The following is a 20,364-nucleotide window of genomic DNA, read 5'->3' on the forward strand; positions in this document are numbered from 1 at the left end:
CCAAAGTGCTCACCTACATCTAAATCGAACACCTGGCCGGGTTCATTACCCAGTACCAAATCCAATGTGGCATCGCCCCTGGTTGGCCTGTCCACATACTGTGTCAGAAAACCCTCCTGCACACACTGGACAAAAACAGACCCATCTAAAGTACTCGAACTATAGTATTTCCAGTCAATATTTGGAAAGTTAAAGTCCCCCATAACCACTACCCTGTTACTCTCGCTCCTGTCGAGAATCATCTTCGCTATCCTTTCCTCTACATCTCTGGAACTATTCGGAGGTCTATAGAAAACTCCCAACAGGGTGACCTCTCCTCTCCTGTTTCTAACCTCGGCCCATACTACCTCAGTAGACGAGTCCTCAAACGTCCTTTCTGCCGCTGTAATACTTTCCTTGATTAACAATGCCACACCCCCCCCTCTTTTACCCTCTTCTCTGTTCTTTCTGAAACATCTAAATCCCGGAACCTGCAACATCCATTCCTGCCCCTGCTCTACCCATGTCTCCGAAATGGCCACAACATCAGGATCCCAGGTACCAACCCATGCTGCAAGCTCACCCACCTTATTCCGGATGCTCCTGGCGTTGAAGTAGACACACTTTAAACCAAGTTCTTGCTTGCCAGTGCCCTCTTGCGTCCCTGTAACCTTATCCCCTACCTCACTACTCTCAACAGCCTGTACACTGGAACTACAATTTAGGTTCCCATTCCCCTGCTGATTTAGTTTAAACCCCCCCGAAGAGCACTAACAAATCTCCCGCCCAGGATATTGGTACCCCTCTGGTTCAGGTGAAGACCATCCTGTTTGTAGAGGTCCCACCTACCCCAGAAAGAGCCCCAATTATCCAGGAAACCAAAACCCTCCCTCCTACACCATCCCTGCAGCCACGTGTTCAACTCCTCTCTCTCCCTATTCCTCTCTTCGCTAGCACGTGGCACAGGCAACAACCCAGAGATAACAACTCTGGTTGTTCTCGCTCTAAGCTTCCGCCCTAGCTCCCTGAATTTCTGCCTTAAATCCCCATCTCTCTTCCAACCTATGTCGTTGGTGCCTATGTGGACCACGACTTGGGGGTGCTCCCCCTCCCCCTTAAGGATCCCAAAAACACGATCGGAGACATCACGTACCCTGGCACCTGGGAGGCAACACACCAACCGTGAGTCTCTCTCGTTCCCACAGAACCTCCTATCTGTTCCCCTAACTATGGAGTCCCCAATGACTAATGCTCTGCTCCTCTTCCCTTTTCCCTTCTGAACAACAGGGACAGACTCTGTGCCAGAGACCTGCACCCCATTGCTTACCCCTGGTAAGTCGTCCCCCCCAACAGTATCCAAAACGGTATACCTGTTGTTGAGGGAAACGGCCACAGGGGATCCCTGCTCTGCCTGCTGGTTCCCTTTCCTTCCCCTGACGGTAACCCATCTACCTACTTCTTTTACCTGAGGTGTGACTGCCTCCCTATAACTCCTGTCAATAATCCCCTCCGCCTCCCGAATGATCCGAAGTTCATCCAGCTCCAGCTCCAGTTCCCTAACGCGGTCTGCGAGGAGCTGGAGTTGGGTGCACTTCCCGCAGATGCAGTCAGCAGGGACACTCTTGGCGACCCCTACCTCCCACATTCTGCAGGAGGAACATACAACTGCCTTTACCTCCATTCCCACTATTCTAGATTCCCAATAAATCTACTGAAAAACCAAACGAAAAAAAAAGTCAAAACTTGTTCGCTTAGCAATCCGACGGACTGAACTTTTTAAATAAAAAGCTTACCTTATCAACACACTAGAGTCCTTTTTTTTGGTTAGAGGAGGAGGGTGGGTGGGAGACACTACACGTGTAGTGTCTCGGGTACTGCCACTGCCCAAATAAATAGTTTTCCCCTACCCAGCAGTCCCCGGTCCTCCGAAACAAAAAAGGGATTAACTTGTAACTTACTGAAATTGACCGCTCAGCTGAAAGTCCGCTCCGCACCCCGTTCTATCAAGGCTGCTCCTCGCAAAAGACAAAGATTTTAAAACTGCCCAAATAAATAGTTTTCCCCTACCCAGCAGTCCCCGGTCCTCCGAAACAAAAAAGGGATTAACTTGTAACTTACTGAAATTGACCGCTCAGCTGAAAGTCCGCTCCGCACCCCGTTCTATCAAGGCTGCTCCTCGCAAAATATGGAATCACAGCAGCAGCAGCGTCGGAGCCACAGTGATGGTCTTTGCCACTGGAGGGCCCCTCCGAGGGACCTGGAACTGGCATAAAGGCAGTCCTCCCCTGGAAACCCCCTGGGAGGCCACCTCGATATACCTGGCAGTCTCCCCACTTGACAGGGGCTGATCCTGACACTGGTAAAATGCCGTCGGGAGCAGAATGTGCTGCTCTTCGGACAATTAATTGAATTAATAAACCACCTGCCTCCAATCAGTGGGTGGCCTCAGAGCTTCTGGGAATATCCCGTGGTGGCTGGAAGATGTCAAGCTTCCCTCCCGACACATTTCACGGCCATTTCAGAAGCCATCCCACCTCCCAACCCGTCTCCAGAGGGCTGCAAAATTCAGCCCAAGGTCTCAATTAAAAGTTGCCAAAACCTGAATTAGTTTTCCCACATTTAAACAAGAATCCAAAAGTAACACTCAGATTTTAAATCATATACAGACAAAAAATTTAAGTGAAACATTGAATAATTTTGCTAAAAAAATCACTTGAAATTCAATCAATTACATTATTGTATTTACCTCAGCATCAGCCAGTTTTGAGAAGTCTGACTGGCTTCCAATGTAGAATTCAATTCCTTTATCGGCTCCCTCCAGGGTAACACCTCGGATCAGGAGTATGGTCAGAGCCACATAAGGGAATGTTGCAGTGAAATAAACCACCTGACCAAGAAGAGAAGTTTGTTAGATTTTCCTGGATTGCTGGTACAACATTTATAATATTGAATCCAATTGAATGGCAAACCAGATTGTAATCAATGCAGAGAATGAACCAGAAGATTATTGAAGGAGGCGTAACTACATGAAGGGTTTATTTAACTGAGCTATAATTTGTAACTGAGTTTAAATGCACAATATTATTCTAATTTATTTACATCCTATATTCCGGAAAGTAACACATTTAAACAAAAGAATAAAACAGAGTGTTGAATATATTTAACTCCTCATATTTACTCCTCAGGTTTCTTTGCCATTCTCATTGTCCAGACAAATCTCATTTCACTCAAATAAAACTATGACCCTAATCAGCTCAATCACTTATCCAGCCCTGCCCAGCCTTCCAGAGTAATTGGAAATTCACCCAAAGTCCTGTATCAATGACTGAAATCCTTAGAATGAGGGACACATTTCAGGGGTTTGGGGAATTGCTGCTGTTCTTTCACTCAGGAGAAAGATTTTAGATCGCACTCAGGCCTGCAGTGCTCATGAATTATGGATCTCACACTTTCCAAAGAATTAACATCATCTATGGGATAAACCAGCCCACTTCACAAATGATTTATAAATTCTAGTTTTATTGTTACAGAAATCTGTACTTTGTCACTAGTTTTAATTTCATTCATCACCATTACCTTTCCTGAAGATTTGATTCCTTTAGATAGCGCTGTCCCAACTAGCAGCCAGGTCAGAAACAGACAGAGGGCTAAATACCAGACGATCTCCCCAGTCTCATCAATTGAACTGGTATGGCGTAAAACCACTTTACTAAATAAAATGACAACAGAAAACAACTGATATAAGAATACAGTCCATTGCACACAGTCAGTATTAGCTACAATGCGTCACAGTATTAAATAAAATATGCATGGATTTGAACAACATCCAATTTAAATTTTGATTTTCAGAGATGAATTGTTACCAAGAATAGAGATGGAATTTGATATCGTTTATGATTTATTTCTCCATTTTTTTTTAAACATAAGGCTTTTCCTGGACAGCTGGTTTGAAGGAGCTCCTGATACTGTTTCATTGACTGTCTGACAATGCACTGTTAAAACTATCTGCATTAGTCACTGGATCTCCCAATGAATACAGCTTCATCCTATTGTTAAACATCGTACCTGCACCCAGACAGTTTCCCCCATTTCTGTTCCCAGGTCTATGTGTTAAACACAATACTGTGTTCAATTAAAAACACAGAGAAAGAGATGGCAGTCACAGGTAATTTGAGCCATTTAATGTTTAGGAATTCTCATGGTGAATCTCTTGCTTGAAGAAAAAAAAAACAAAAAAAAAATGTTTAATAAAGGTTTCACAGTATGGGCTGAATTTTATTCGCCGGCCACCACCGCGACCCCGCGATATTAATCGCAGGGGCTCATTGGAATCACGGCGCTGAGCTGCCCTCCCCGTATTAAGTGGGGAGAGGCGGGACATTCGGCGCAGTGAGAGAGTTTGTGACAGTTGTGCAGCAGGTGCTGGGGCCCTATTTTAAACACCCCAGCACCTGCTTCCTGACAGTTGTCAAAGAATAGTTACCTGACTGCTGAAGAATGGGGCTGCTGTCAATCTGGCAGCAAAGCAGAAAGTGCTGCAGAAATTCAGCAGGTCAGGCAGCATCTGTGGAGAGAGAAGCAGAGTTAACTTGTCCAAGATCACAGACCTGAAAGTTAACTCTGCTTCTCTCTCCACAGATGCTGCCTGACCTGCTGAGTGACCCCAGCACTTTCCGCTTTGCTGCCACATACTTACCCTGCTGTGTCCCAGTGTCCTATGAAATTGTGATCCTCTTCTCCCAGTCAAGTGTAACATTCCTTCTTGTAGACTTGCTGCACCTGGGTTAATAATCTTAATTTTGCATATTCCAGGACATAAGACTTAAATAGACCATAAAAGGTATTACAGAGGTTTACAGAGAACACACTGACACAAATGGGATTGCACGGGTGTCACAGCAATGTAAATACATCTTTCACTAAATGTTCCTCACCAGCATGTGTGTCCTTTTCTCTGTGGAAATGATGTGCGCCAGCATGTGGCACCAATGTTACATCCCTTCGCACCGTTGGCCCTTCAAGAGAGCCAATGTATGCAATAACATCATTGCCATGCCACCATTACTCATGAGCGTCTCCATAGACTCAGTGACATGGACATTGGCTCAGTCAGCTGCTGCCTCTAATGGTTTACACAGGGATGCAGCAGATGTGGAATGGTGCACAACAGGTGAGCGAGGGTGATGTGTGGCTTGCAGAGCTCACGTTGGTCCTATGGAGCAGACAGCCTTTGTCTGATAAGCCACTTCCATACGTCCCTAGCTCACTGCTAACCCTACGTGCAGAGCCTGGGTGCCATCTGCCCTCCCATGCGTCTTTTATGTTATAGGTCCTCAGCATCCTCATAGTCCGAGGAGGAATCCTGTTGACGTCCCTCCTCACCATGCCAGGCCTGGCCCCTATTGGGTGCATAGTTGTGCAAAACAGCAAAGATAGGAGCTGGCATTTTCAGCCTGTAGTACAGGGCATCACCCTATCCATCCAGGCTCTTTCAGCATGTTGAATATCGTTTTGGTGTGGATTTAGTTTTTTGGAAAACTATCTCATTGGCCTTTCAAGACCTATTCATCATCTTGTAACAGGACTGCACTGATCCCAGGTCACTAGAGTCAATTGCTACGTTGAAGGGCTGAGTGAAATTTGGAGCAACCAACACTGGTTTATTAGTCAAAATGGCTTTCAGCTTGATGCTTGGCACTCTCTTGACCACGCCACCTTGGCTTTATTTTTCTGTAGTAAAACTGTCAGTGAAGCAGCTATAGTGCTAAAATTTGGTACAAACATTCTGTAGAAGCCACACATACTCAAATACCTCATGGTTTCTTGCTTAGTTTTAGGGCTAAGGAACTCCTCCAATGCTTGTTCTTGCACTGTTCTTGGCAACATTTTTCCTTGCCCTATCATATGCCTGAGGTATATGACTCTCACTTTCGCAAATTCACTTTTGGCAAGGTTAATTACAAAATCAGCCGATTGTAATTTTCTAAACTGAGCTTCTAGTTGTTCCAAGTGGTCCTTCCAAGTGCCATTGTATACCAGCACATCATCAAGGTAAACTACACAGTTAGGAACACTGGCTACCACTTGGTTCATTAGTCTCTGAAAGATCGATGGGGTATTTTGTAGCCTGAATGGCATCACTCGGCATTGGAAAAGACTGTCTGGTGTGACAAAGGCTGATATTTCTTTCACTTGGGGTGTTAAAGGAACTTGCCAGTATCCCTTTAACACATCTATCTTTGTAAGAAACGTGGCACTGCCCACTCTGTCAATGCAATCTTCCAAGCGAGGAATTGGGTAGGAGACTGCCTTTGTTACTGCATTCACTTTTCTGCAGTCTATGCAAAGTCTAGTTGAACCATCAGGTTTAGGCATTCATACTACTGGCGAACTCCAGCTGCTTTGACTGGGTTCTATAAGGTGGTTTTCCAGCAGGTTTTGAATTTCTGCTTTTACCTAGGCCTGGTTCTCGGGACTTAAGTGATAAGGATGCTGTTTTATAGGAATGAATTCCCCTATATCCATATCATTTGTGGCTAACATTGTAAATCCTGGCTTATCCCTCCAGACTCTTTTAAGTGCTGTGAGTAGCCTTATTAGTTCTTATCATTGTTCTGTATCTAAATATGTAAGCATAGTGGCCAGTCTCCCTAACGATTCAGTATTAGCTAACCGGATAGTAGGAAGTTCAATTTGAGAATTGTCTAGGCCTCCTTCTGCCTTATCCTCACTATCCTTTTCATCCTTCAATATCCCTACTACCTGACATACCTGTGCTTGCTTATACTGCTCCCAGCGAAAATATTGTTTCAACATATTGATATGACACAGCCAATTTTTATTCCGGTAATCTGGGTGTCAATCAAATAATTTACCTTACCAATTCACTTGACGACTTTATATGGACCACTGAACTATGCTTTCAACGGTTCACCCTGTAAAGGAAATAATACTAACACTACATCCCCTCGTTGTAATGTTCAGATCTTGGCATGCTTGTCTGCCCATATCTTCATAGTTGTTTGGGAAGCTTTAAGGTGTTCCGGAGCAATTTGGAAGCTCTTGTGATCTGTTCCCAGAAAAGAGATACATAATCTAAAACAGAAGATTCATCATTTCAGGTCGGTGAGTTCTGATGAAAGGTCACCGAGCTGAAACCTTAACTCTGTTTCTCTCTCCAGAGATGCTGCCAGACCTGCTGAGTATTTCCAGCACTTTCTGTTTTTATTTCAGATGTCCAGTATCCGCAGTATTTTGCTTTTATTCGGGGAGATTCATCCCTCTGTTCTACAGACCTTTTTTTAATCAGTTTCAGAGGACCTCTTATCTCATGTCCGTAAACTAATTCAAAAAGACTAAAACCGGTAGATTCATTAGGTGAATTCCTAATGGCAAACATAAGAAATTCTAGCCCTTTCTCCCAATCATGACATGATCATCATTTTGAGGGTCTAATGGTACCTTTTTAAAGCTCCTTCTGTCTGTGGGTGATATGCTGAAGACTTTAACTGTGTTATACCCAAATTACCATAACTTCCTGAAAAAATTTAGACATAAAATTGGAACTTTGATCCGACTGAATCTCAATCGGTAATCCATAGCTAGTGAAGAACTGGGTTAATTTCTTTACCTTAGCAGAAATTGTTGTCAAGAGAATGGCCTCTGGGAACCGAGTAGCTATAACCATGATAGTGAGTATATATTGTCCCGTGTTGGTTTTCGGTAAGAGTCCTACACAGTCCCCCAACACCCTACTAACTGGTTCCCCAATAACTGGTATGGGAATTAGAGGTGCCGGTTTTCTGGCAGGTTGCGGTTTCCCCACAATCTGGCACGTATGGCACATTTTACAAAACAGCACCATGTCCTTGGAAAGTCCTGGCCAGTGAAAATGTTGACCTATACGTGATTGGGTCTTCCGGATTCCCACATGTCCCACCATAGGAATTTTATTCACTATCCTTAATGGTTCCCGGCGATGCTTAGGTGGTACCACTATCTGCTGAAATAACCTCCATTCTTCATCTGCAGGTCTGTGTGGAAGTCTCGACTTCCTCATCAGAATCCGATCTTTAATATAATAGTCTTCTGTAACTCCTTTTACCTCAGCTTCAGTTAAAGCCGACTGTGTCACTTTATTTAACTCTGGATCAGCTAGCTGAGCCTTGATCAGAGAAGACTTATTAAACATTTCCTTCGAATTATCCAAATTCCCAAAGAAAGTTTCAGCTATTTAGCAATCTGTCTGTGGTGCCAATTTGACCTCTGACAATGGAACTTGTTTAGCCATTGCTCGAGTAACTACACATGAAGGAAACATTCCTGGAAACTTTTCCTGCAACTGTTCTGTCTCTTTAACTTCACTTGCTTTTTTCCGTGACTACCAGAGAAGCTACTACCTTTGCTACGGCCAAATCCTTTCCCAGGAGTAGGTCAACTCCGTCTACTGGCAAACTATGGACATCTCCACAACTATCATTTCAGACAATGGGTCACACTCTAGGTGCACCCAATACAAAGGTCCGGGTATATACTCCCCGCCAATACCATTCACTAAAACTTTAGCATTCAGTGTGCTCTCTGGTGGTTATGTTGTGCCTTTCCCCAGCAAAAGAGTTTTAATGGTGCCTGTATCCCTAAATATAGCTATTGGTTTGCCTGCTTCACATTAGGGATAAGGATTTACCTTTCCTTTCAACCTGAACTCCCTATAACTCTCAGGTATTATATTCACAACCCCTGCACTCACACTCATTTTTGTACTTGACCTTACAGCTGCAGTCAGAGATACAGCCTGATCTGCTGTACTCTTAGTCAGGGCCCCTTTCTCTGCATTGGCTTTGTGCACCCCAATAAGTCCCAGGGGTTTACCCTGCAACTTTCAGGAATATGAATGAAGATGTCCCAGCTTATGACAATGATAACACTTAGGCTTCCTTTCTGGCCTGAGAAGGAGATCCCAAGGTGTTCCCAGCTGTCCTTTCTTGTCCCTGGCTACTTGCCTTCCTTTCACCCTCCCACCTTCTATCTTTCTCGGGTTTGTGGGGGTGACAGATGAAGGGTTTGGGCTTATAAACAAGCCCATGATCACTAGCAATTTCCGCTGCCTGTCTGGCTGCTGAAACCTTCTGGTTCTCCCCATGGGTTCTTACTAACGGAGGGAGTGAATTTTTAAATTCTTCCTGGAGATTTAGTTCCTTAGGTTTCTCATACGTGGCCTCTACCTTTAGTGCCCACATCCAATGATCAAAATTAATTTGCTTAGCCCTCTCAAATTCTATATAAATCTGCCCAATCTCCATGAGGTTCCAAAATTTCTGCCTGTAAGCTTCAGGGACTAACTCATACAGAGTGAAAAGAACCTTTTTTGCCATCTCATAATCTGCAGAAGCCTCCTCAGAAAGCCTGGCATAAACTTCATGAGCTCTTCCCATCAACCTGCTTTAATTAATCAGTGTCCATCCTTCCTTTGGCCGCTTCATCTGTTTGGCTATCTTTTCAAAAGAAATGAAAAATGCCTCTACGTCCTTTTCTTCAAACTTAAGGAGAGCTTATACAAATTTAAACAGTGCTCCCCTGGGTTCTGGCTTGTATCAGATCTTTCCTCAACAGAACTTTCCTTGGAGCCAAAGCCACTCTTTTGTCTTGGTTCCATCTTTTTAAATTCAAAATCTTTTCCTTCTCTTTCTCTTTTCTTTTCCTCAAGTTCAAGTTTTTTCAATTATTTTTCCTCCTTTTCTGTTCAAGTTCAAGCTGCTTCATCTGTAACCGAATTTTAGCCAGTTCAACTGCACTACCTTCTAGTTTTCTTTCTTCTTCTTACAATTGAAAATGATATATTATTATTTCAATTATGTCTGCTTTCCTAGCTCCTGGTTTTAACTCTAACCCCAATTTTGCTGCCAATGCTATTAGCTTAACCTTGGTTAAGTTCCTCAAATCACTCAAAGGTACATCCTCCAACACCAGAAAAGTTGCAGCAACTGTTAACGACATTTCGGTGGTGTAGACTTATTACACAAGAAACCTGGTTCTTTTTACTTTTCCTTTTCAATTATTATTCGCCCATTTACAATTATACGTATACTTTGGGTTTATCCAGATTAGTCCCCAATTATATGTTACGACCGAGGCAGGAGTGCACTGTTTATTCTAGTTGCACTTCTCCACAGGTCACAATATATATTTATTTTTCTTTCCGACTTACTGATACAGTCAATCAGAGACTCTATTTTTATCCCAGAATAAAAACACTGACCAGGTTTCTTCCATAAACAACAAAATTATCAGCTTATTATAAAACAATCCTAACCAGTAATGAAATAAAGCATAAACACACAGCTTGAAATATTAACGTTCCCTTTTTACCTTTGCCCCTCAGACTCACATGCACAGATACACTGGTTAACTGGAAAAATAAAGGGATTTTTGTTTCAGAGCTCTATTGCAGACAAAAAACACACTTGGGCTGAATACTTGCTTATTCTTGAAGAAACAGCAGATGAGATATGTTGTGTGATCTTGTAGAACAGTTCTTTTCAGGCAGCATTGAGAATTAATTTAGCAGGCTTTGTTTCAAAGTCAGGAGACGAGATGAGTTGCCACAGTGGACATCTCAGGGTCTTTTAGAGAGGTGCTGGAAAGCTAAGCTGGGTTGTGGTCTTCTCTCCTTCCTTGGGAATTCTCTTCTCTCCTTGGAAGTTCTCTCCCTTTTTATACAGTTCAACCCCAACTCAAAGAATTTCAAAAGTGAAGCTGACAACAGGTCAACCTTTTGACCTCCATCAATCTTGACCTGTCACTTCTTTGTATACAACATCTCCAGCTGTCCAAAGTTGGCTGTTATTTATTGAGCTGGAAAGACTTGCTGTTGGTGCTGGAATTCAAGTGGTGTCCCAGAAAGGCTTGTTTTCCTGACAAGAACTCTCAGTGCCCCTTTTAAAAAACATTTCCAGTGACTGTTTTTCAAAGTCAAGTGGCCTTTACATGACACAGCCACCCGACACCTCCACCCCCACCCACCTCCCCCACCCCCCACCTTTGAAAACCCCAGAGTTTAACATTTCTTTAATCTTTCATAAATGAACCCTCAGTTTCCTAGGGTTTCCTAGGCAGTTTCCAAACAGTATGATGTAAATAGTATCTCTATCAAAATCAAACAGCTTTTCCCTTATTAAACAGGACATTCACCCAACTAACCTTCCCAAGAGGAAGCTACTGGTGCAGCTGTGCAGCTATCTGTAGTAATTTACTTACTCCCAGTATTGCTCACTTGGACTCTGGTGAGGAACGTAGATTTCTGATCCATTTAGGCAAGTCTCATTGTTTGCCTGCAGCCATGTTGTATTAACTATTTCAAAATATCCATCATCCAGAGTGAGATTGCAGAGTGGATCTAGAAAATGTGGAATGTGTTTTAGAATTACATTTCATTGGGAATGATGCTGTCATTTCTAGTGATATAATCAGGGCCACTGTTTCACTCTGACTGAATCAGTCCAATCCCTTTTATTACATGGGTGAGGCTGCAGATGGGTCAGAACACAAAGTTACAGTCTGCACACTCTACAGACAGCACAGTCCAGCTCTGCTGCTCACTGTGTGTGTAATAGCAGATTTTATTTGACAGAATCTGTAATGCTCATAACCACAAAATCAAATTAAAGTATAAACTATTCTTTTAATGAATCATGCTTATTACAGAAGACATTGAGGATTATAACATGGCTGGCTTTAGGGAGCCCTCGATGCCGGGATGCATGGCGGGGGTGGGGGCGCAGGTCGCAGTGAAGTTGTCCCGGATGAGGCTCGCCATGGGACGGCAAAGCCTGGCCCGATCCTGCCATTGGTGGCAGTGGGGCACCGTGGTGGCCCCCCCTCCCCGGGCACTCGGCAATGGGAGTACGATCATTATATGCAAATAAAGTAAATTAATAGATTTACATGTATTTTCCATTAATCTTGATGTCCCACTGCGATCTTCAGCCTGGCAACCAGCACGCCTGCGCCTTCGGATCCCCGTCTGGGGAAGCAAGGTGCAACACTGGTGGGGATGAGGTAAGTTTCTTAGTGCAGGGGTCGGGGGGGAAATGGGGTCAAATTAATGTCATGGGTGTAGGGAATGGTGGGAAGGGTTGAAGTTTAAAGTTTGTGCAGTTTGTGGGGTGTCAGATGGTAAAGGTAAGTGTTTTGGGGGGTGAAGGGCAAACAGTTAATTTAATTGTTATTGGGGTGGCTACGGGAGGGGAAAAAGAGATATATGTATGTATTTATTTATTTAATCTTTCTTTAATTATTTAAATATGCAGGTAGAGCTAACAGCCCTTTAATAATGGTGCCAGCGCCTGCGCACAGGCAGCTGATGCCATTGCCAGGGACGGAAACCCACTCCACATGCTTTGTGGGGGGGAGGCCCATCCTGACTATTTAAATGAGCTACTGCGCTTGAAATTGCAGTGGTTCTTTGGAGTGTGGCTCGTATGGGCAGGCTGCCATTTTTTCACCTGTGCCGAAATAGGCAGCGGGCTTATAAAATTCAGCCTCATGTTTCCAATGACATCTAAGATTTCATGTACTTTCACTCACTCCAAATAAATAGAGTCTTAGAGTCACAGATTTTTACAGCACAGAAACAGGCCCTTCGGCCCAACGCGCCTGCGCCGACCATCAAGCACCCGTCCTAACTAACCCCATTTCCCTGCACTTGGCCCGTAGTCTTGTACGTTATGGCGATTCAAGTGCTCATCTAAATATTTCTTGAATGTCGTGAGTGTTCCTGCCACTACCACCCCTTCAGACAGTGTGTTCCAGATTCCAACCACCCTCTGGGTGAAAAGATTCCTCCTCAACTCCCCTCTAAACCTCCTGCCCCTTACCTTAAATCTATGCCCCCTAGTTATTGACCTCTCTGCTAAGGGAAAAAGTTTCTTCCTATCTATCCGATCAATGCCTCTCATAATTTTGTATACCTCAATCAAGTCCCCCCTCAGCCTTCTCCGCTCCAAGGAAAACAACCCCAGCCTATCTAGTCTGTCTTCATAACTGAAATGTTCCGGCCCAGGCAACATCCTGGTGAATCTCCTCTGCACCCGCTCCATTGCACTCACATCCTTCCTAAAGTGCGGTGACCAGAAATGTACACAGTACTCCAACTAAAGCCTTTACAGAGCCAGCTGATGAACTTTGAGACACATGACTCTTGGGTAGCACATGTCCCTCTGGTAACACATGATCCTAGATCTCCTTTTAAGACATCCTTGTGGATCATAGGTTAACGTTTTAACTGCTCCCCATATCTACCATTATATTCCATGGGGATAAAATTGAATAGCCCCCAAAAATGAGTGAGGGGATCATGATGCATGATTAGTCTGCGCCTGTTCAGAGCAGAAGTGGTAATCTGCAGCAGGTTTCCTTGTTTATCTTAGACCTGATGCTATGAGACTTTATGGGGTCCAGAGTCAATGCTGAGGACTCCCAGGGCCACTCCCTCGTGACTGCAGAGCAATGTGTTAACACCTCTGATGAGACTGTCCTGTAAGTACACTGCATGTGTGTGCATCAATTACAAACCAGTCATGAGCCATGTCACTAGTCAATAGCCCTTCTGATCCAGTAGCCATCCTTTGATTTGCAGTAGTGGCTGAAATACAGCTTACACAGTGAAAGGCCACAGAATGAATGCATCATGATTGCTGCCAGGTTACCGTGCATTAACCTGCATGATGCACTTCCTATGTCACACATCAATTGCACATTGAGGGTGAGGAATCCTTTTAGTTTCAGATACGAGGCAGAGTTGACATGAGGTGCACACAAAGCAATGTACATGCAGTCAATGGGGTCCATAGGGAAGTGTGCAATACTGGAAATCCCTGTGTTCACTCTGCCTGCTTCTCTCTGGCAAGAGGGAATGAAATAAACTTATTTCTCTTTGAATCAAGAGGCTCAGTGAACTCCCTTGTGCAATAGTGCACTGCAAACTGCAAGATGTTACTAATAGTTACAGCAGCTTGGAAGGAGCCAGATCCAAAAAGGTTCATAGTCATAGTCACCTTCATAGTAACGATGTGATCCTTGCTCTGTTCTAAGGTTGGTGGCGTGGCTTTAGCAGGTAACAGATTTCAGTGATGACCTCCTTAGTGAAGCACTGATGTCTCAAACATTGTTCACCACTGAAGTTCAGTTTGAAGATTTGTTCCCTGAAAATCCCTGGGGAGTTATATCCTCCTGCTAAGAGCCCTTCTACCCCTCCTCCTCCTCCCCATTTCAGCAACTTGTCCTGCTCTGTGTAGCCTCTGCTCATTCTCTCAGTCATGCTCGATTCCAGGAGGATGTCCTACCAGTGCAACCATGTCTGGGAGCCAGTAGTTTGTGCAGAAGTCTTGAAATCAGCAAAAGGTAATTCAGCAGCTACCGCACCCCTCCCTGAGCAGTTTTTAAAACTTGAAGAAACTATGGAAAGCAGCAAAAATATGTGGTATTGTAACAACAACCGGAAGAAATAATCCAGCTACTAATCTGTATTTCGTTGATGGTACCTCTTAGTAACTTTATGAAGCTCCTTCATGCTGCTTAACCCTGGGTTCAGCTGAGTGAAGCTGAGAGAGGGTTTCAGCTGGAACTACAGAGGAATCTTCCTGCTGTCTGCCACAGGGAAGATCATTGCAAGGATCCTCCTCAATTGCCTCCTCCCAGTGCTGAAGAGCTCCTTCTGCAGTCACAGTGCAGTTTTCACCCATCGAGAGGGACCACAGACATGATCTTCACTGTGTGGCAAATCCAAGAAAAATGCAGGAATAAGGCCAACTGCTGCACATGGCCTTTTTCGATCTCATAAAAGCCTTTGACTCCGTCACCCATGAAGGCTTATAGAGCATCCTGATCAAATTTGGTTGCCCTCAGAAGTTTGTCACCATCCTCTGTCAATTTCATGATCACATGCAAACTGTGATCAACACCAACTGAACCATCACAGACACTATCTCAGTCAAGACCAGGGTCAAGCAAGGCTGTGTCATTGCACCAACCCTATTCTCCATTTTCCTCGCTGAAATGCTACACCTCACCTACCCGCAGGCACGGAGATAATCTACAGAACAGACGGGAAACTATTCAATCTACACTGCCTTCAATCCAAAACCAAAATCTCTCCAACCTCAGTCATCGAGCTTCAGTATGCAGATGGTGCTTGCGTGTGCACTCACTCTGAAACTGAGCTCCAGACCATTGTCAATTTCTTCTCTGAAGCATATGGGAAAATAATGTTTCATTGAACTCGGAAAGTAAGGTCCTCTTCCAGCCAGCTCCCACAGAAATGCACCTCTCTTGTTAATCAAGATCAAGGTCGAGATCCTGCAAAATGGAACATTTCCTATATCTTTGGAGCCTCTTCTCATCAAAAGCTGAAATAGACAAAAATTTTCATCGTCGCCTCCAATGTGCCAGCTTAGCCATCAGCCAACTAAGGAAGAGAGTATTTGAGGATCAGGATCTCAAGCCCGAGACTAAGATCATGGTTTACTGGGCAGCAGTGATCCCTGCGCTCCTATATGCTTTGGAGACGGACAACCTACAACAGGCAATGCACTGGAGAAGTGCCACCAGAGGTGCCGCTGCAAGATCCTCCAAATCCGGTGGCAAGAAAAGCATCCTCTCCCAAGCCAACCTTCCCAGAGTTGATAATCACGCAAAACCAGCTCTGCTGGGCAGGACATGTCGTTTGCATACCTGACACCAGACTCCTGAAGTAGCTGTTCTACTCAGAACTTGATCGCAACAGGAGACTCCCAGGAGAACAGTGGAAACACTTTAGAGATGTTCTCAAAGCATCTCTGAAGAGATTAAACATCCCTGTCGACTCGTGGGAGTCCCTGGCTCATGAAAAACCTAGATAGAGAATTCTCACTCGGGAATGCATGGGACAACTCAATGGCCTTCATCGGGTCCATGTGGAGGCAAATTCGAGGGATCAGAGTGAGTGCACAAACCTCTAAACTACTCATCTACCTGACCCTTCAAGCACCACCTGCTCCTAATGTGGCAGTCTGCTGGTCACACATTCGACTAATCATCCATCTCTGAACCCACCGAACCAGAGTGGAAACAAGTCATCCTTGATCCTGAGGGACTGCCTAAAAAAGATGTCTTGTGCAATGACCATTATCCACATACTGTCCAATCTATTTATTCTTCAAATTTGGTTTTGTGCTATTTCCCCAAGTAGATAATGCTTTGTACTTTTCTTTTTCTCATTACAGTTATATCCTATTTTCATTATTTACCAATCATATTGTACAAAATATTCTCCTAATTTAAATTCTCTCTCCAATCACATTCTGCCAGAAACAAATTTCACCCACTGACATTCCAGCAAGGAAGTTCATCACCCCCCTTCCTACAACATCCAAAAATGACCTTCTTCACAAAGTTAACACGTGAAAAGTCACAAAATAATCACTGACTTACCTAAACACTTGTTTACAACAATTTCCAACTTCCATAAACAGCAGAACACAGCACAACCAGCCTCTGCACAACCTGGATCCATTGAGGCAATATTCACTCTCCACAGCCCCAGTTCAACAAATGTTGACAGCCATCTCTCCCTCTCTCTTCCCTCCCAACCTATCTTTCCCTCCATCTCCTTTCCCTCCAGCCTGCACGCTCTGTCTGCTACCAGAACCGCTCTGTCTACCTCCTCCCATCACACTCCCCTTCTTTTCACCCCCTCAATTCCTCTCCCCTAACCGCTCTTCTCATCCATTCATCCACCACTCCTTCCATTCCCAGCCTCTCACCTCTCCTTCTGGTGTTTCTCTCTCCACTTTCCACCTTTCTTACCACTCAACAAGTCTCACCCTCTCGCTGCTCTCCCTACTCTTTCTATAGCTTCTCCTTATCATCAGTCTCTATCTCACTTCATATCTGCCCTATCTCTTCTCTCCTGTCCAACTCCCCTTTATCCTCTGCCTCCATCCTTTTTCTCTCTCACCTGTTTTACTCTCCTCCTCTTCATCCCATTTCCTCCTGCAGCTTTCATCCTACTCCCTCATTTCCATCCTCCTACCTTATTCATTCCTTATTGTTCTCACCAGCTCACCATTTCTCCACCAAAAAATTAATGTACTATATTAAAAGTAAAAAAGACATATACAACATGTGTGCCCTTGTGCAACTATTTCCTGACCTGTCACTCAACTTCACTTACAGGCTGTACTTGATCTTGACTGACATGAGCAATGCCACAGGTGGATAACTAAATGATTCAAATATAAAGACTTTGGGGTATTTTTTACTTTACCACCTGGGCAATGATTTGCTGAAGTGGAGAATTCATCTGTTGTAGAACCCTGCAGACTTCCATCCCAATGATTTCATGGAGTGAACATTGACCAGGATCTATCTTGGGCGGGTGAACTACTCCGTCAGTTTACTACCCAGGAACTCAAAATAATCGACCAGATTTCAATTTCAAATTAACGATGATGTTAATGGCGCTCACCGTTAATTATGCACAAATGGCAAATCAGCTTCAGGCACGGGGCAGATACACAGTTAAAGTGGATTTCAAATTGTTGTTGTCTGAAATGCACAAAGTCATTTAAATCTATATCCATTTTTAACAATGTGATGAGCATAAATTTCTGCGAGTCAACCTCCCTGACACTGAAAATTAATTAGTATAAATGTGGAATATCATTTCCTTGGGTTTAATTTGTCAGAGATTTAAAAACAATGTAAAATTTACATTTTTTACTCTTTTTTTACTTTTCTTTTCAGTCTGTTTTTTCTATCTGTCTTAATTCAATCTTTCTTTCTCTCCTTTTGACTTTCTGTACTTGATTTAACATAAACTTCACCAATTCAAACTTACATTTGTACACAGTGGCGCAGTGGTTAGCACCGCAGCCTCATAGCTCCAGCGACCCGGGTTCAATTCTGGGTACTGCCTGTGTGGAGTTTGCAAGTTCTCCCTGTGTCTGCGTGGGTTTCCTCTGGGTGCTCCGGTTTCCTCCCACATGCCGAAGACTTGCAGGGTGATAGGTTAATTGACCATTATAAATTGCCCCTAGTATAGGTAGGTGGTAGGGAAATATAGGGACAGGTGGGGATGTGGTAGGAATATGGAATTAGGGTAGGATTAGTATAAATGGGTGGTTGATGGTTGGCACAGACTCGGTGGGCCGAAGGGCCTGTTTCAGTGCTGTATCTCTAAACTAAACTAAACATTTCCTTCTCAGTCCTTGTGCTGTTAATTTCACAATGCTTCAATCTGATTGGTTGATGAGTTACATAGTCGCGTGCTCTGTTCATTCTGGTTCCAGATGCCCCATTTCCCTCACTGTACTGTTATCAACTCAAACTTTCAGCAACATGTCATGCAAAAAAACTTATAAACCTACTGTATAAGGGTAAGACTAACTGATGGCCTGCTATGGCAAATTATGGCCCAAACATTACCCCTTTAATATTCAAGTGAGATTTTGGCTCAGATGTAGTATTCCCGACTCGGAGACAGAAGGTGTAGAATTCAATCTCTATTCTAGACAGTCCTGGCCAGTGGAGCCAAAGAGAGCCATCTCTGAATTCTGGTGGACATCCAGCATGAACCCCATGTCTTTTAGTTGTCAATCGGCATCTCTCATCATATGCGATTAGACAAACTAAGGTTGAATTCCCTGGAATTTCAAAGGTACTTGGGTGATTTGATTGTACTTTTCAAGATATTAAGGGGAGCTGTTGGGCAGATGGACAGAGAGAGAAATTATTTCCACTTCTGGGGAGTCTTGGACTGGGGGCACAGTCTAAAAAAGGAGCCAGGCCTTTCAGGAGTGAAGTTCAGAAACACTTCTACACACCAAGGCTGGTAGAAATTTAGAGCTCTCTTCCGTAAATGGAAATTATTACTTGGTCACATATTAATTTTAAAACTGAGATTGTTAGATTCTTGTTCACAAAATTCTTACTATGAAGGGATACGGGGCACAGGCAGGAATATGGAGAAAAGTCACTGATCAGCCATGATCTCATTTAATCATGGAACAGGCTCGAGGGGCTTAAAGGCTTACTGCTGTTCCTATGTAAGGGAAGGGGGAGCTCATAAATCCCTCCTGTCATATAGAACTAACCACATTATTGGCTGTAATAAAGATAGTTATTTCTGTGGAAGGAGCGTCCACATTGTGACTTGTCCGACTGTTAACCAGCCTGCAAATCCTTCCACTGCTTCACGTGCTCTCCAAGGGAAAAGCGTGGAGATATGAAAAATACTAACCCCTTAAATTATGATTAGGATTGTGACATCAATCATCACTCAAGAACAGATACCACCCACAATCCCAGTCTGTATAATAAGGTCAGACATTATATAGAATGACATGGAATTGTTCATTCTTTCCTGATAGGAAAAAATTGAAAGTTCTTGTATCAGCCTTGTAAATTTTTCTGCACTCGCTTCAGTACCTCTATATCCTTTTATTAATATGGTGACTTGAATTGCACACAGCATTCCAAATGTGGTCTAACCAAGATTCAATACAACCTGAACACAACTTCTCTACTTTCCAATTCTATCCGTCTGGAGATAAATGCAAATTTGTTGTTTTTATGGCCTTATTAAATTGCATTGCTTCTTCTGATGTCATCCCCACCTCATCCATCTCATTGGTAAATGTTGAAGCAAAGTTAATTATTTAATATTTCTGCTATTTCACTATTGCTGCTTGTGATTTTATCCTGTCCATTCTGTCGTCGCCCTATTCCCATCCTGACTTTCCTTTTTTTACTGATGTGCCTGTAGAATGTTTTAGTATTTTGTTTTATGTTCATGATAATGTATTTTCAGAGTTTCTCTTCAACTTGCTAATTTTTATGAGTTGACTGCTAACCTCTATGTACTCTCTCTAGTCATTCTCTCCCCTGCTGGTCATGTACTGAATATACACCTCTTTCCTTACCTTCACTTTTTCCCTGATGTTATTATTCATCCATGGTGTCTTATTATGGAGTGAGGCTGTAAGTTAAGTGTGGGTATTTTCGTTGGCTGGGGGCAGTGGAAGGTGCTCTTTGGTCTTTTTCTTTTTTTCTCAGCCTCAACGGTACAGGGGATAAAAAGCTGATTGTAAATAGCTGGTAAGTTATTACACTAGCAAGTTTTCATTGTAAAGTTAAGTAATGGCAGGGCAGCTTGGCCAAGCGGAATGCGCTTCCTGTGCAATGTGGGAAGTTGTGGACGTGCCATGTGACCTTGACGAACATGTCTGCAGAAAGGGTTTTCGGTTACAGAAGTTTGAGCTTCGGGTTTTGCAGCTTGAGCAGCGGCTGGAGTCACTGTGGCACGTCCGCGAAGTGGAGGACTACGTGGATGGTACGTTTCTAGAGGTA

The 20,364-nt window shown here is 43.6% G+C and overlaps 1 protein-coding gene across 3 annotated transcripts in view; it reads right to left on the reverse strand.

Annotated features, from left to right (window-relative positions):
• Positions 1-20,364, reverse strand: part of LOC137377781 (sodium- and chloride-dependent neutral and basic amino acid transporter B(0+)-like) — a 392,958-nt gene that overhangs the window by 70,332 nt on the left and 302,262 nt on the right. For all 3 annotated transcript variants that reach the window (XM_068047832.1, XM_068047830.1, XM_068047831.1), the window contains 3 exons: positions 11,236-11,374; positions 3,556-3,688; positions 2,726-2,866 (listed from right to left, as the gene is read on the reverse strand). In XM_068047832.1, coding sequence (XP_067903933.1) covers positions 2,726-2,866; positions 3,556-3,688; positions 11,236-11,374 — 413 coding nt within the window. The remainder of the gene's footprint in view (positions 1-2,725; positions 2,867-3,555; positions 3,689-11,235; positions 11,375-20,364) is intronic.

This window comes from Heterodontus francisci, chromosome 15 (genome assembly GCF_036365525.1).
Source record: "Heterodontus francisci isolate sHetFra1 chromosome 15, sHetFra1.hap1, whole genome shotgun sequence".
NCBI classification, from domain to species: Eukaryota; Metazoa; Chordata; class Chondrichthyes; order Heterodontiformes; family Heterodontidae; genus Heterodontus; species Heterodontus francisci.